Source organism: Lissotriton vulgaris, chromosome 5, assembly GCF_964263255.1.
Source record: "Lissotriton vulgaris chromosome 5, aLisVul1.2, whole genome shotgun sequence".
Taxonomy (NCBI): domain Eukaryota; kingdom Metazoa; phylum Chordata; class Amphibia; order Caudata; family Salamandridae; genus Lissotriton; species Lissotriton vulgaris.
This window is the reverse complement of record NC_141693.1, coordinates 1,211,203,649-1,211,217,435: the sequence shown is the minus strand read 5'-3', so window position 1 is coordinate 1,211,217,435 and position 13,787 is coordinate 1,211,203,649. Positions and strand designations below refer to the sequence as shown.

The window sequence follows — 13,787 nt, the reverse complement described above, 5'->3', positions numbered from 1 at the left end:
AAGTATCCATCCCTTTCAGGCTATTGTAAGAATGGAGCCAAAGACAGGGAAATTGCCTCCAGCAGATTTACAGAGAGGATTAAAGGGAAGAGTTGTTTATTTGCCTCTAGATTTGAACAAAAACATTAACACAATTGGAATAGAAAAAGTGGAAGAGGAACCTCTGGTTATCTTGGTTAATGGGGTTCCGACAAAGAATAAGAAAATATGGCAAGATTTAGTGGATGTTAGGAAAGTCAAAAAGGCAACAGTGTATTTGAAGAAAAATAATAAGTACTATAAGAATGTATATGTTGCAGAAGAGGAAGTAAGTGATGAAGAGGATAGCGATTTGTGTGCTGGCCAAATTGAGAAAGTAGAGGCCTCTAAAAGTGAAGAAATATATGAACATTATAGTGTTCATCCTTTGCATTCCAAGGAAGTGATGGGGAATGCTATTGAGTTGTTTCAAATGAAACAAGCCAAAGGGAGTCCCATTAGTGTTTGGGAGGAAAGTTTGGAAGCTCGGTGTTTCCCACAGCTATTTCCCACAGGTCAAGGAGGAAGATATGATGAGCGACCTCGTGAAATTCCTGCGTCTGAATACCGGACTTTACGATTGTATGCAGAAGATCCTAGGTTTCGGCAATGCATTCCCTATTTGTTTCATCTCCTGTTTGAAAGCGATCTGTCTGGACTGTCATATGCAGTGAACCACATCTTAAAAAGTGGTATACAGATGCGAAACATCTCGGCAAGTGACTTTATGCATAAAGTCAATGTCCAAGACAGTATTTTGGATTCTCACTTAATTAATCTCATGGCGTGTCAGCGTGGTACTAATGAGTACTGGTACCGTCGTCATGGTGACTTAAAATGTATGCTGAGGAACTTAGGAACTCCGACATGGTTCCTCACTCTGAGCTGTGCCGAGTATGGCTGGGATGACTTACTTGAATTTCTACGAGAGGCAAATGGAAATATTGAAAACATTGAATTCAAGACACCTGGAGAACTGTGTTCTTTGGATCCTGTGAATGTATGCAGGTACTTCAATCATAGATTTGAAGCTATGATGTCTTTCATCACAAATAAAAAGAATCCACCTCTTGGAGAGGTGTTGGATTTCTTCTGGAGAAAGGAGTACCAAGCAAGAGGTGCCCCTCATATACATATGTTGCTGTGGATCAAGGATGCACCTAAATTTGGAACAGATCCGGATGACTTAGTGATGAATTTCATCGAACAGTATTCTACGTGTGCTGTTCCAAACGCAACGGAGAAGAAAAGTCTAAGAGAACAAGTTCTACGTTTCCAAAGCCATCGTTGTGGAAAGTACTGTCGTCGTAAATTCAGAAACAAGGACAAGTTCTACACCAAATGTCGTTTCAACTTTCCACGACCGGTGATTTCTAAAGGAAGAGTGAACAGTTTGATGTCTTCGCTGCGACATAATGTGACGAGGAAATCACCCAAGAATACATACAATTTGAAAAGGAACGAAGAGTCCAAGTACATCAATGACTACAACCCAGTGATTTTGTCCATGTGGAATGCCAACATGGATATACAGTTTGTGGCTGACAACTGTATGGCTGTGGCTCGGTATGTGACATCTTACATCACCAAAAAAGAAAAGACCGAACTGAAGGATATGTGGGAGGACATTTCCCATGAAAAGAGCCTCAGCAAGAAGTTGTACAGTTTCAGTCTGAAGATGTTGTCGCATCGAGAAATCGGAGCTTACGAATGTTCTGATCGATTGTCTTCAGCAAGTCTCTATGCCAAATCCAGGAGTCTCGTTTGGGCGAGTCTTGGTCTTGCTGCAACGCGAAATCGAGTTCTAAAACCTGTTCGGGAAATTGAGTATTTGGCAGAAAAGGAACCAAACAGTACCGACATTTTGAAGACCAACATGTTGGATACATATTATCCAAATCGAAGCAGTCACCTTGAGAATATTTGTCTATATGAGGTTCTCCAAAATTATATATTCAAGAGGAACATCAAAGAAGATATTGAGAAAGGAGTGTATGCTGTAATTGGAAGTGAGGGATGCCTGGTCAAGCAAAGAAAATGCCAATTAGTAAACCATCGAAAATTAAGTGGCGAATCTCCAGAAAAAAAGGAGTTTTTCTATTTAGCACTTTTGCAACTTTTCAAGCCTTGGCGTGCAGAAGAGGAACTGCTTGGAGATTTCCTCTGTTACGAAGACTCTTTCAATGCAGCCAAGGAGTCCATAGAATGTCCTGCTTTTTCTAAATATCAAGAAATGCTAACTTTGGAAATTGAGCAGGAAGCAACGATTGCAGCCGAGATTGCCAGAGACAGTTCTCAGGACAGTCAGAGTTCTGTTTCATTGAGTCAAGATCCACTTGGAGGACCTATTATCGAAAATGAAGCTGCCACTGCTATGAATGAAGTAGAAAGAGCCATGGCACATGCTCAGGAGGATTCAGTTAACTTACAAGACTTGGAAAAACAACTCAACGTTGAGCAGAGGAAAATATATGATGAAGTTACCAAGGAAATTGAGCACGGATTAAGTCATGAGAAGAAAGAGTGCTCGTGTACGTCGTTGAAGCCTGTCCGACTGTACGTGAGTGGAGAAGCGGGAACTGGAAAAAGTTTCCTCATTAAAGCAATCTCTTGTTATTTGCAGGAAAGGACTGAGTCATCGCTGTCTTGTGTTGTCACCGCTCCTACTGGACTGGCAGCACATAATATTAAAGGTATTACTTTGCATCGTCTATTGATGCTGCCGGTGGAGCATGACAACAAATTACAATACAACAAGTTATCTGGAGATGCTTGCTGTGAAGTTTCAAGAGTTTTGAGGAAAATGAAACTACTTATCATTGACGAAGTAAGCATGGTTTCCAATGTCATGCTTGCCTTTGTGCATTTGAGAATGCAAGAAGTACTTAAAACTGAATATGATGTCTTATTTGGTGGGAAACACATTATTGTTTTCGGAGATCTTCTACAGCTGACACCAGTAAAAGGTCAACCTGTGTTCAAAATACTCACGCATGAAGATACCAGGAAGTGCCTAGGGAGCATTGGCAACGTCAATATATGGTTAAACTTCAATTATGCAGAACTGCATCAAAATATGCGTCAGGCAAAGGATGAAGATTACAAGAATATTCTACAAGATATTAGAATTGGAAAAGTGACCGAGCATGGGAAAGAAGCTTTAAATGCACGGTTACTGTCAAATTTGTATCCCAAACAAGATATTGTGCCTGAGAATATTTTTCAGAAAATTACTGAGAAGAAATCCGGGATATGTCTCATGCCAACTCTTGCAGAATGTGCCATCTTCAACAACAAAATGTTGAATTTAGAAAAGCAAGAGATTGTGAAACTTGAAGCTATCGACAAATTAGAGCATATGGGATCAACAATTATTTTGTCAGACAATTTGAAATCAAAATTGGATTCATTAGAGAAGACTATATCTAAAACAGCGGGTTTTGAAAAGACTTTGAATGTGTGTTTAAATTGCCGAATTATTTTGAGAAGGAATTTACATGTAGAAAGAGGTCTGGTAAATGGATCAATGGGTAATGTTGTTGATTTTGAGAAATACAGAAATAGAGATGGAATAGAATTTTTAAAAATTAAATTTGATGGCATTGAGGAAGTACAGCAAATTGGTCGTTGTTCTGCTAGGTTTTTGCTTGTTAAAGATTTATATGTTCGCCGTAAACAGTTTCCTGTTTGCTTGGCATATGCGGTGACAATCCATAAATCGCAAGGTTTAAGTGTAGACTGTGCATTGGTGAATATTGGCAGTTCTGTGTTCAAGGAGGGTATGGCATATGTGGCATTGTCACGAGTTAGAACTTTATCGGGATTGTACTTGATTGACTGTGATGTCACAAACATTTGTGCGGATCTAGATTGTGTTAAGGAATACAATAGGTTAAGAAGAGAGTATGCGCCACATTTGCCTCAATATCCTTTGTTTGAGAAACGTGTGGTAGGCCGCAAACGTAGAAATAGCAGTAATAGTAGGGAGGTTGTTGCAAAAAGACTAAAAGTCAATGAACCGAAAATTGTTAGCAGAAAGAAAGTGGATTCTGTTGAAGATGTTGTCGGTTTTCAATTTGAAAACAGTTCTGGTGTCAACTGCTATGCAAATGTAGTGGTTAATGTTCTCTTTTCACTAGAGAGTTTAAAAGAACAGATTCTGTTGAATTCTGAACAAATTTTATGCTGTTTGTTGAATTCTGTTTTCGAGAAATGTAGCAGTGATCGAACAAAAGTAGAAAGTGTGTCTGAAGTTCGTTATCTGTTAGATGAATGTTCAGGTCAAACAGACTTCTCTGAAAATAATCAGCAAGATTGTCAGGAGTTTTTAATGTATATGCTTGATATATTGCAAGTTGAGGGTGTAGATGTAGATCACCTGTTTGGGCTTTCTTATCAATGGCAGCATGACTGCGAGAACTGTATGGTATCAAGTACTACTAGTGTAGACTCAGAAAGATTTATATATTTAACTTTGCCAGACAGTAAATCAGTCTCCTTTAATAAGCTAGTAAATGCAGCGGATCACAACATGGAGTGTAGCCAATGTAAATGTGATATGATGTCAACATTATTTATACGTAGATATGGCCAGTATGTCATTTTAATGATGCAACGATGTAGGCCTGATGGAACAAAATTGTCAACTTTAATAAAAAATTTTGTGGCTTCTCAGCTGTCAATATCAGGGAGGACTTTTGTTACTGTAGCAATTATCTATCACGATGGTCCATCAACAACATCAGGACATTATACAGCTTACTTAAAGTCTGGAAACGGCTGGTCATTCTGTAATGATTCTGTTGTAACGTTCAAAAAAAAATTGCCGTTTGACCTTAAAAATTCTTACCTGGTGTTTTTAAAACCAAAATTTTAAGTAGAGGGAATGTAAGTCTGCAATGCTGTCTCGATTAAAAATTCAACTATATAAACCTAATGCAAGTAAGTCTGCTTCATAGTAAGCAGTATCAGTGTCATAGGAAAAGGAGAACATGACTGACAAAGAAGAGTAAGATATTAGTAGTCCAGGATTGTGAAAATAATCTCAAATATTTTATTTTTGAAAGTTGCGAAAATAGAAAATGTCGGGATTTGATTGGAAGAATTACAAGATTTGCGAATCGCGGCAACATGATTTGGCCTAGTGGAAACATGTGATATAATGAGAGAAGTTTTTTTTCTATGTAACATATTTCACGTATCGATGGAGGTTTTCTTTCAGAAAGTGGCGGGCTGAAAATATTTAAAGCACAACAGAGTGGATGCTGTTTATAGGAGATCCTTCGACGTCATTGAAAGTAAGTTAATTTTAAGAAGTTTTGAAATCAGATTTCTTAGGTTGTATGGGTTTTTTAAACACAGTCATTTTGATTGTGTTTTTTTTTCCCCGCTGTTACATGATGAATACCTTCAAGTCACTGATTTAAGTGAAATTTGATACATTCTGAGAACAGCAAAAATAAACCATTTAACATGTATAATTAATGTTATGCTTTTTGTCCTTATGATATACATTTAGAAATGTGTGGTACATATGGGTAAGGTGAGTTCTGTAAATATCAATTTTAATGCTTAGAGTGCTGTACTTCTGGGTAGTGTTTTTTTTTTATAAAAAAAAGAGGCCTCACCTCAAAGAAAGCTCTTGAAAGCACACATCTTATTTGCATCCTAAAACAATCATTTACAATGTTAGACACAATTTTATTATGACTTTACATCTTTTTTGCGCTGCTATTGCATCACTATTGTGAGACATTAGCAGTGCAAGAAAAACATCATGTTTCAAAATAGGCCTCAGTTCAGCAATATCAAGATACAGTTTCTTTCGAATATATATCTTTAGGATTGTGTAGGGAACGTAGAGAAGCAGAGACTTCTGTAAATGTCAAAGTTGTTGAAAAACTGTTTGTTTTTGAACCTTTTCCCTTGTCTTTTCTAATTTTTAAATACATGTTTTAATATTTTTTGAAATGTTTGTTCTTTGTTTTACAGATTGAAAGTATGAAAAAATATTTAAAAAAGGTAACAAGAATTATAAGGTAAATGTTTTCCACTCTTTTTACCCGCAATGCACTGCTGATGATGTCATTGACAGTATCTCTCATTTACTCTCTCTAGCTGTCTTTCTTTTTACATTATTCTCTGTTTACTTCCCTTATACTAACTCTTCTTTTTTTTTAAAAAAATATTTTTTTTAGTTCGCTTAAAGTTCGCGAACCGGTCAGCGAACTTGAAGCGAACCAAAAGAAATAGAGCTTGCCAGAGTGATAAACATTCTAGCAATTTTGTTTGAAAGGGGAGGTAGTTCTGAAAAGAACTGTTTTTTTTTGTTTTTGTTGTTTTATGTTTTTTTTGTAATTTTTTGAACATTTTTTGATTTTTTTGTATTTTTAGAACTGTTTTATGTTTTTTTTGTGTTTTTTAAGGAGGGGAGACAACAAAAAACAGGCTTTCAAAACGGCTCAACTGGAGCAAAAAAAAAGAAAATTACTTTTTGGGTGCATTAGGGCACTTATGATTTTCATATGCAATGTTCATGAGGTTGACACTCATGTTGCCATATGACAGCATAGCACCACAGTAAATACAAGACACCTTCATGTGCTGGAAGTTACGTTGGATGTTTGGCACAGTCTCTTGTGCCTCTCTTCCCGTCAAAGACAATGTGGATGTAGATCTTGCCACAGGAGTTGCCGTCGGATTGTCTTCAAGATCCCTCAACTCAGCCCGGCTGTAGTTCAAGGGATGCCACCTGCTCATGTGACGGTGCATTGTATAGTTCCCCATACTGTACTTCTTTTCTGTGCCTCTCGACAATCTGTGGTCACAGATGAGGCAGGTGGCATATTTTGCATTCACTTTCTTGGTTCCAGGAGGGATGGTGAAAAACTGCCAGATGAAACTGGTTTTTCGTTTAGAAACCCGGGGCAACTCATCAACAAATTGTTGTCCCTCTCTCTCCTCTTCTTCTTCTTCCTCATCTTCCTCCTCTCTGTTAGTCATAATTTGACTGGGTGGTCCTCTCTTCTTATGGGGAGGTGGAGGTGGTGGTGGGGGTGCACCAGCTGCAGCAACAATGGAAGCCATTGTGGATCTTCAGATAAATGGTCTTTCTCTCACCAAGATGAAAGTCAGAGTGAGGAAATAAGGAGGGGTTTACTTGATTTGGGGAAAACAAAAGTTCTGAGCCAATGAAAAGTGTTATTTTTAGGTCACATGACCTAGTCATACATCATTTGGAAACCAAAAGTGAAATGAACCAATGAGAAGTTTGATAAACAAGTCACATGACCTGTTCCGCTTACGTTACGCGGCGCGCGCCGCGTCCCAGATCGCTTCCGGTTCGCGGTCCGGAGCACTTCCGGGAGCGCTAACGCGGCGCGTCATTAGACGCATTACGCGATAACGTGATACGTCGCGCTTCCGCGGCGCGTCACTGTTCCGCTAACGTAACGTTGACCGGTTCGCGGACTAGATCGCGGCATCAAGATGAGCTAACGGAAAGCTTCCCGGTTCGCGAACTAGAAGCGAAGAAAAAAAATATTAAAAAAAAAATTATCAATAAACATCTAAATATATTTTGGGATTTAAAGAATAATACATTTTACAGCTACAGATGTTAGCTTTTAAAAAACCAATGAAATTCACTGAAAAAACCATAGGTTATAGACCATATATAGTTAGAAATTTGCATTTAAAAAACCATTGAAATTCAATGAAAAAACCATAGGTTATAGACCATATATAGTTAGGAATTCGCATTTACAAAACCTTATTTTACTCGCATAAAACCATTGAAATTCCATATATAGTTAGTTGCGCTAACTATATATCGCGCACCCGCAATCCACTGCTGATGATGTCACATATTACATCATTCATGACATGGTCAGTGACATCACTGATGACATCACTGATGACATCTCAAATGACATCACTGATGACAACATCCAGTGACTGTATGTTTCTGTGAAGTTAAAATATGTCTTACATATTGAAGAATGAGTGGATGTATAAGTGTCTGGATGAAGGATTTAGTAGGTGCATGACTGACTGTATGAGTGAGTGATTAAATGTGTCTCACTGAGTGCATGGGTTAGTGACTAAACTGTCTTAATTTGTGCATCATTATGTCTGTTGTTCTGTAAACTGTTGCATGTGTTGATAAGTAGCTATATGAGTAACTATATGGGTTATTGATTGGTTACCTTAGTATTTGTATGGGAGACTGAGTGTGTGTGTGGGTGGCTGGGAGGTGTATGACTCTGTGCATAGATGTGTGAGCAGTTGATTCACTAGAGGTATGGTTTCAAAAGTGCATGTGGTAACAGCTGTATGGGCGGTTGACTGTGTGCATGAGTGTATTGGTGAGTGAATGGATATCTCAGTGCTACATGTCAAAGTAAGTACATATGTAAAACACAGTACATGTGAGAGTTGACATATATAAATAACTGTGCATAAGAGCCAGTGAATGTGTGAGTGGCTGTATGGATCATTGTGAACTTGTATCAGGGATTGTATAAGAGAGTAAATATGTGTTAGTATATGTTTGAATAAGTAAAGTTTGTATAACTGTATAGTTGAGGAAATGGAGGTGTGATTGATTCTTTGCATGACTGACTAGGTGTGTGAGTAACTCCATGGATGAGTGACAGTCTGTGAGTGTCTGTTTACACTGATTGTATCTAAGGTTATATTAGAGTCTGAAGAGGTTCATCGTATTATCACATGAATGATATCATCAGTGATGTGATCAGTAATGTCAAATGAGATGTCATCAGTGATGTCATCAGTGATGTCATTTGAGATGTCATCAGTGATGTCATCAGTGATGTCACTGACCATGTCATGAATGATGTAATATGTGACATCATCAGCAGTGGATTGCGGGTGCGCGATATATAGTTAGCGCAACTAACTATATATGGAATTTCAATGGTTTTATGCGAGTAAAATAAGGTTTTGTAAATGCGAATTCCTAACTATATATGGTCTATAACCTATGGTTTTTTCATTGAATATATATATATATATATATATCCAAGTACTGCAAGAGGGTTAGTTTCTGGGATCCCGGTCCCGTTGTCAGGTGGCGTGTCAAAACCCGGCGGCCCCCAACCGCCGAGGAAAGTTCAATAAGTTGCAGGTTTTACCGTAGTAAGTATCACACACACTCAAAGTGGTACAGCTGGTGAAGGTTTATTTTCCAAAGTCACGCTACGCGTTTCAGCACCGAGGTGCCTTGTTCACACGTTTAACCTAACCAGAGTGAGAAGCAGTTTTAAAGTGCAAACAAACTAATCACATTGTGCCATAAACATAAAGAAAGTACATGATACACATGGAAATCAGGGTGGCCATTGTTAAGTGTACTCAAAATCAATGGTTCATTATAGACATAATGGCTCATAATAATGGAATGGATACCCCATTTGTACTCGAGTTATCCGAGCTGTAACACTTAATAAAACCATATTCACATTCATAAGGTTTTTAAAGAAAAAGGGGTTTTGAGTGACATTTACAACTGTCAAAATTGTCCAATGTGGGCGCCATTTTGCACCGGGAAGATAACCACTGATTCGAGGTCCCCCGACAGTTAATTGTACTTGAACAGTTAACAAGTACGTTAATATCCCATGCTCAAGTACTTGCATGAGAATATCAAAGAAATAAAATTGCCCTCGGTCTAGTGCCCGATTGAAACAATGTAGGATAAACATCAACGATACACGCGGTCTAGTGCCCATACGCATCGTGAACATATTAAGAAAAAAACGGTATTTAACAAAACATATGTATGAATAACCCACTCATCATCCATTCACTGATATACTGTGGAGTCCATTCGATAATTTTAAGATTACAGAGGTGGTCTAGCCAGTCTATTCAAAGGAACCCAGTCTATGCACTTGGTGAAAAGTCATTAAAAACTGCTTATGTTCCCACACACTGGAACGAAGTGCAAAAAGGGTTAAGACAACAAAGAAAAGTGAGGGTGAATGTCTTAGCTTTAACGTTTGTGAGGTGAGAGTCTTCCATTCACGGATGCCATGTGAGATTCAGTGCAGTGCTCAAAAATGATAGAGGTCCCCACATGCTCCTAGAAGAGAAAATTACAAACACATGGTTAAAATTGGTTAAAATTCAAAGATTCAAAGACTTCATCATATATAGTTACAGAAATAACACCATTGCTAATTTTCCGATACCATCTCTCATATTTTACAATTGAAGACAGATACAATGTACATTTGTAAGGAACTGGAAACATTAGTCCATAAGGAGATGGGTTGCAAGCTCCTCGTCCTGGTTGTGCCCCCCAGGATATTTGGTTTCCAACTCCAATATCCATTTTGATTCCTTCTTTCTTAGGGCAAGTTCACGGTTGCCACCCCTTCTCAAATTGTTGACCTGTTCAATAGCAAAGTACCTTAGCAGATCATTGTTGGATTGATGCATTTCTTGGAAATGTCTGGCAATTGGGTATTTGGGGTCTTTGTTGGTGATTGCCCTCAGGTGTTCTTGTACCCTTTTCTTTGCCATACATGAAGTACTGCCCACATATCTTTTTTGACATGGACACTCCAAGATATAGATCACATAGGTGGAGCTGCAGGTCAAGAATTGTTTGATTTGTTTTTTTGTTTTGAGTACCTGGCACTTCAAACACAATAGTCACAATATTCATATCTAGGAAGTGTTTTAAGAAAACCTTTATTGTGATAAACCCATGTTTAAGGCTGAAAATGGCAGCTTTACTTCTTAGACCTATCCATAGAAAGTCACCTATCAGGAATATATTGTTTTTCTACTGCATAATTGCATGTCACACCTTTGAACAAATATACAGCAGTAAATTTCACATAAGGGGGGCTGTGATTTTTTTAAGCCAAAAAAGCTTTATTTTTGGCAGTTTCCTGTCAGAAATTGCAGCTGCTTTAAAAAATAGGCAATGAGGAAAATACTTTTTCCCTAATATTTTTCTAAAATCTTCCCTTCCCGTTTCGAAAATGTTGGCATGTATGAGCTTAGCTCCACCAGACTGGTGGAAAGTTGTTGGCTGTGGCACAAGCTGTTGATGTATGGTGGCAGCTGGTCATGGAGTTATGGGAGGGGAAGGAAGGGGGTGAAGGGGTGTTACAGACCACACCTCTGAAATGTAAAAAACGATTACAATCTGTTTAAATGCATTCAGTCTAACCAAGTCAAAAAGACACTGCTGTTTGCAGTGCCTTAATGCAAGCAGCTCCATGATGCTATAGGTTAGCACTTACCTGACCCAACGAATCTGGGGGGAATCCACTGCCAGACACCCCTTCCCAAAGTATTCCATGATGAGGAACGAGTGGAACGGAGGCATTGCATGTTCCAGGGTTTTTGGTGTGGTGATTGACTAGTGCCAACTCCAGACTGCTACACCCTTTGCAGAGTTTAGAGTAGCAGGATGGACTTTTATCGAAGGTATGACAGGTGTAGAGTCAGCACCACCTTACTATTCCTTGAAATTGGGTTGGAGGAGTGCTTATGACGACATGAGAGCACTCATTTCATGTAGTTCATAACAAAGGACATGCTCTCATACACCACTGTATCAAATCATTGCCCACTAACTGGAACTGTTGTCCTAGATCCGAGTCTCTAACACAAAATCAAGGAATGCATCTCGTAGCAACTATTACTAACTAACTTATTCAAATCATGCAGGTCAGTTTATTAGAAGAAAATCAAAATGAAAGATGCAAAAGCATCTCTCTACAACTCACATTGTCATGCCTTTCATGTAAAGAAAATATGGAATAAAACAGAGTCCTACTGATAATAATATATAAAATATTAGCTGTCTGGCTTACCATATTATATATAAATTACGAAAGTTATAAAAACCATACTGCAAAATCAGAAAGTACATTTTAAGATGTACACTGTACATATCTTGGTCATTGTGACTCCTCTGAAAATTTACATTCGCTTTTCAATTTAATCACATAAGGAATAACATTGAACATTTGTCAGGACATTCAACAGGTAGGTGTGACATTGCAAGTCTACATTGCATTTTTGCCCAAAAACAGTGAACATTTAATACTGCATTTTCTACACTGAATACCCTTCAACAGCCCTACCATATGCTATCCTCTACAGAGCTGTTAAATGTTGAGGTATAATTAATGCATGTTCACACCTACACCATCCCTGAGTTCTTCTGCACATGGTGGACTTTGAAAGGGATAGTTGGAAAACAAGTGTTAATAAGAGAACATTCAGTGGCTATTTGGAGAGCGTGACCACCAATTGTGGTATTAGAATGCGTTGAATTCAACGTGCCAAGTTGTTTCTCAAAACATTTCTTCCAAAATGCTTTCTAACAGCTGCTTTCACTTCATTATTTCGTAGACAATAAATTATTGGATTTAGAAGAGGAGTGACTACAGTATTGAAGACATTAACGAATTTGTTGATCTCAATAGGGAATGCATATGCTGGCCTTACGTATACAAAGATCACTGTTCCATACAAGATCGCTACTACAGTAAAGTGCGAAGCACAGGTGGAGAAGGCTTTCCTTCTTCCCTTCTGTGATGGGGTCCTTAGAATAGTAGAGACAATAAAGACGTAGGAAACTACGGTTACCAGGAAGGAAGGCAGGATGGCGCAGCAGCCAAAGAGGAAAACTACAATCTCCATCATGTGTGTATCAATGCACGAGAGTTTCAGCAATGGGGCTAAATCACAGAAAAAATGATTGACTTTGTTTGGACCACAATAGGGGAGTTTAGATACCAGAATTATCAGAAATGACATACACAGGAATGCAGTCAACCAGCAGGCAGCAGAAGCCTGGAGGCAAATCTTCTCATTCATGATGGTGGTGTAACGCAATGGGTTGCAAATGGCAAAGTAGCGGTCAACAGCCATCACACCCAGAACAAAGAACCCAGCGACACCTAAACTAACATAGAAGTATTGCTGAGTGAAGCAGCCAACAAAAGAAATGCTGTTCTTATGGAGAAGGGTGGATAACAGTTTTGGGACAATTGTTGAGGTGAAAAAGATTTCAATGATTAACAGTTGAGAGAGCAGAAGGTACATTGGTGTTTGAAGATGTTGGTCTAACTTCACAAGGGTGATGATGGTGATGTTGGCTGTCAGAGTGAGAATGTAGAAGGACAGAATTATGAAGAAGAAGAATATCTGAAACTCCACACCAATGGGGAGTCCCAAGAGCAGGAAACAGACCACTTCTGTATGGTTGACCATTTTTTCCTTTTTATTTCTGCAACGAAATATCAATGAGCTATAAATGAACACGTTCCCAGGAACAACGGAATCTGTACAGAAATAAATTAAATTCTCTGGTGTGATATATATTTTTTTTATTGAAACAGATAAACAGAAATGAACCAACTAAATCATGAACGAGACCTTAAAATGTTGAGCACGGTTCAACCAATCAAATTTCAAAGAATTTAAAAAGCGCAAAAAGCACCAGGAGACACAGAGCATGCATATTTAAAATCTATGATTAGATAGGGTTTACATTTTACCCTTAGCTCTAAACAGGTAATTGCGCAGACAAAAGTGACTGTTTCTTTCCTCATTAGAACAGTTGCATTATCTTTATTTGTTGAATTGTTTGATAGTTTTAAGAAATGCATTTTCTAAGCCCACAAAAGCATAATGGTAGCATACCAGAGGGAAGTAAAGAACAGAAGCGCGTGTTTTAGGTAGTTAGAGAATGACAACAAGTTTTGTTTATTATTTAA

At 38.3% G+C, this 13,787-nt stretch overlaps 1 protein-coding gene across 1 annotated transcript; it reads right to left on the bottom strand.

The window, feature by feature from the left end:
* Positions 1 to 12,339: 12,339 nt before the first annotated feature.
* On the bottom strand, positions 12,340 to 13,281 carry LOC147712299 (olfactory receptor 6M1-like). Its single transcript, XM_086919618.1, has one exon. The coding sequence runs from the start codon at positions 13,279 to 13,281 to the stop codon at positions 12,340 to 12,342; it is 942 nt and encodes a 313-aa protein (XP_086775744.1).
* Positions 13,282 to 13,787: the final 506 nt, after the last annotated feature.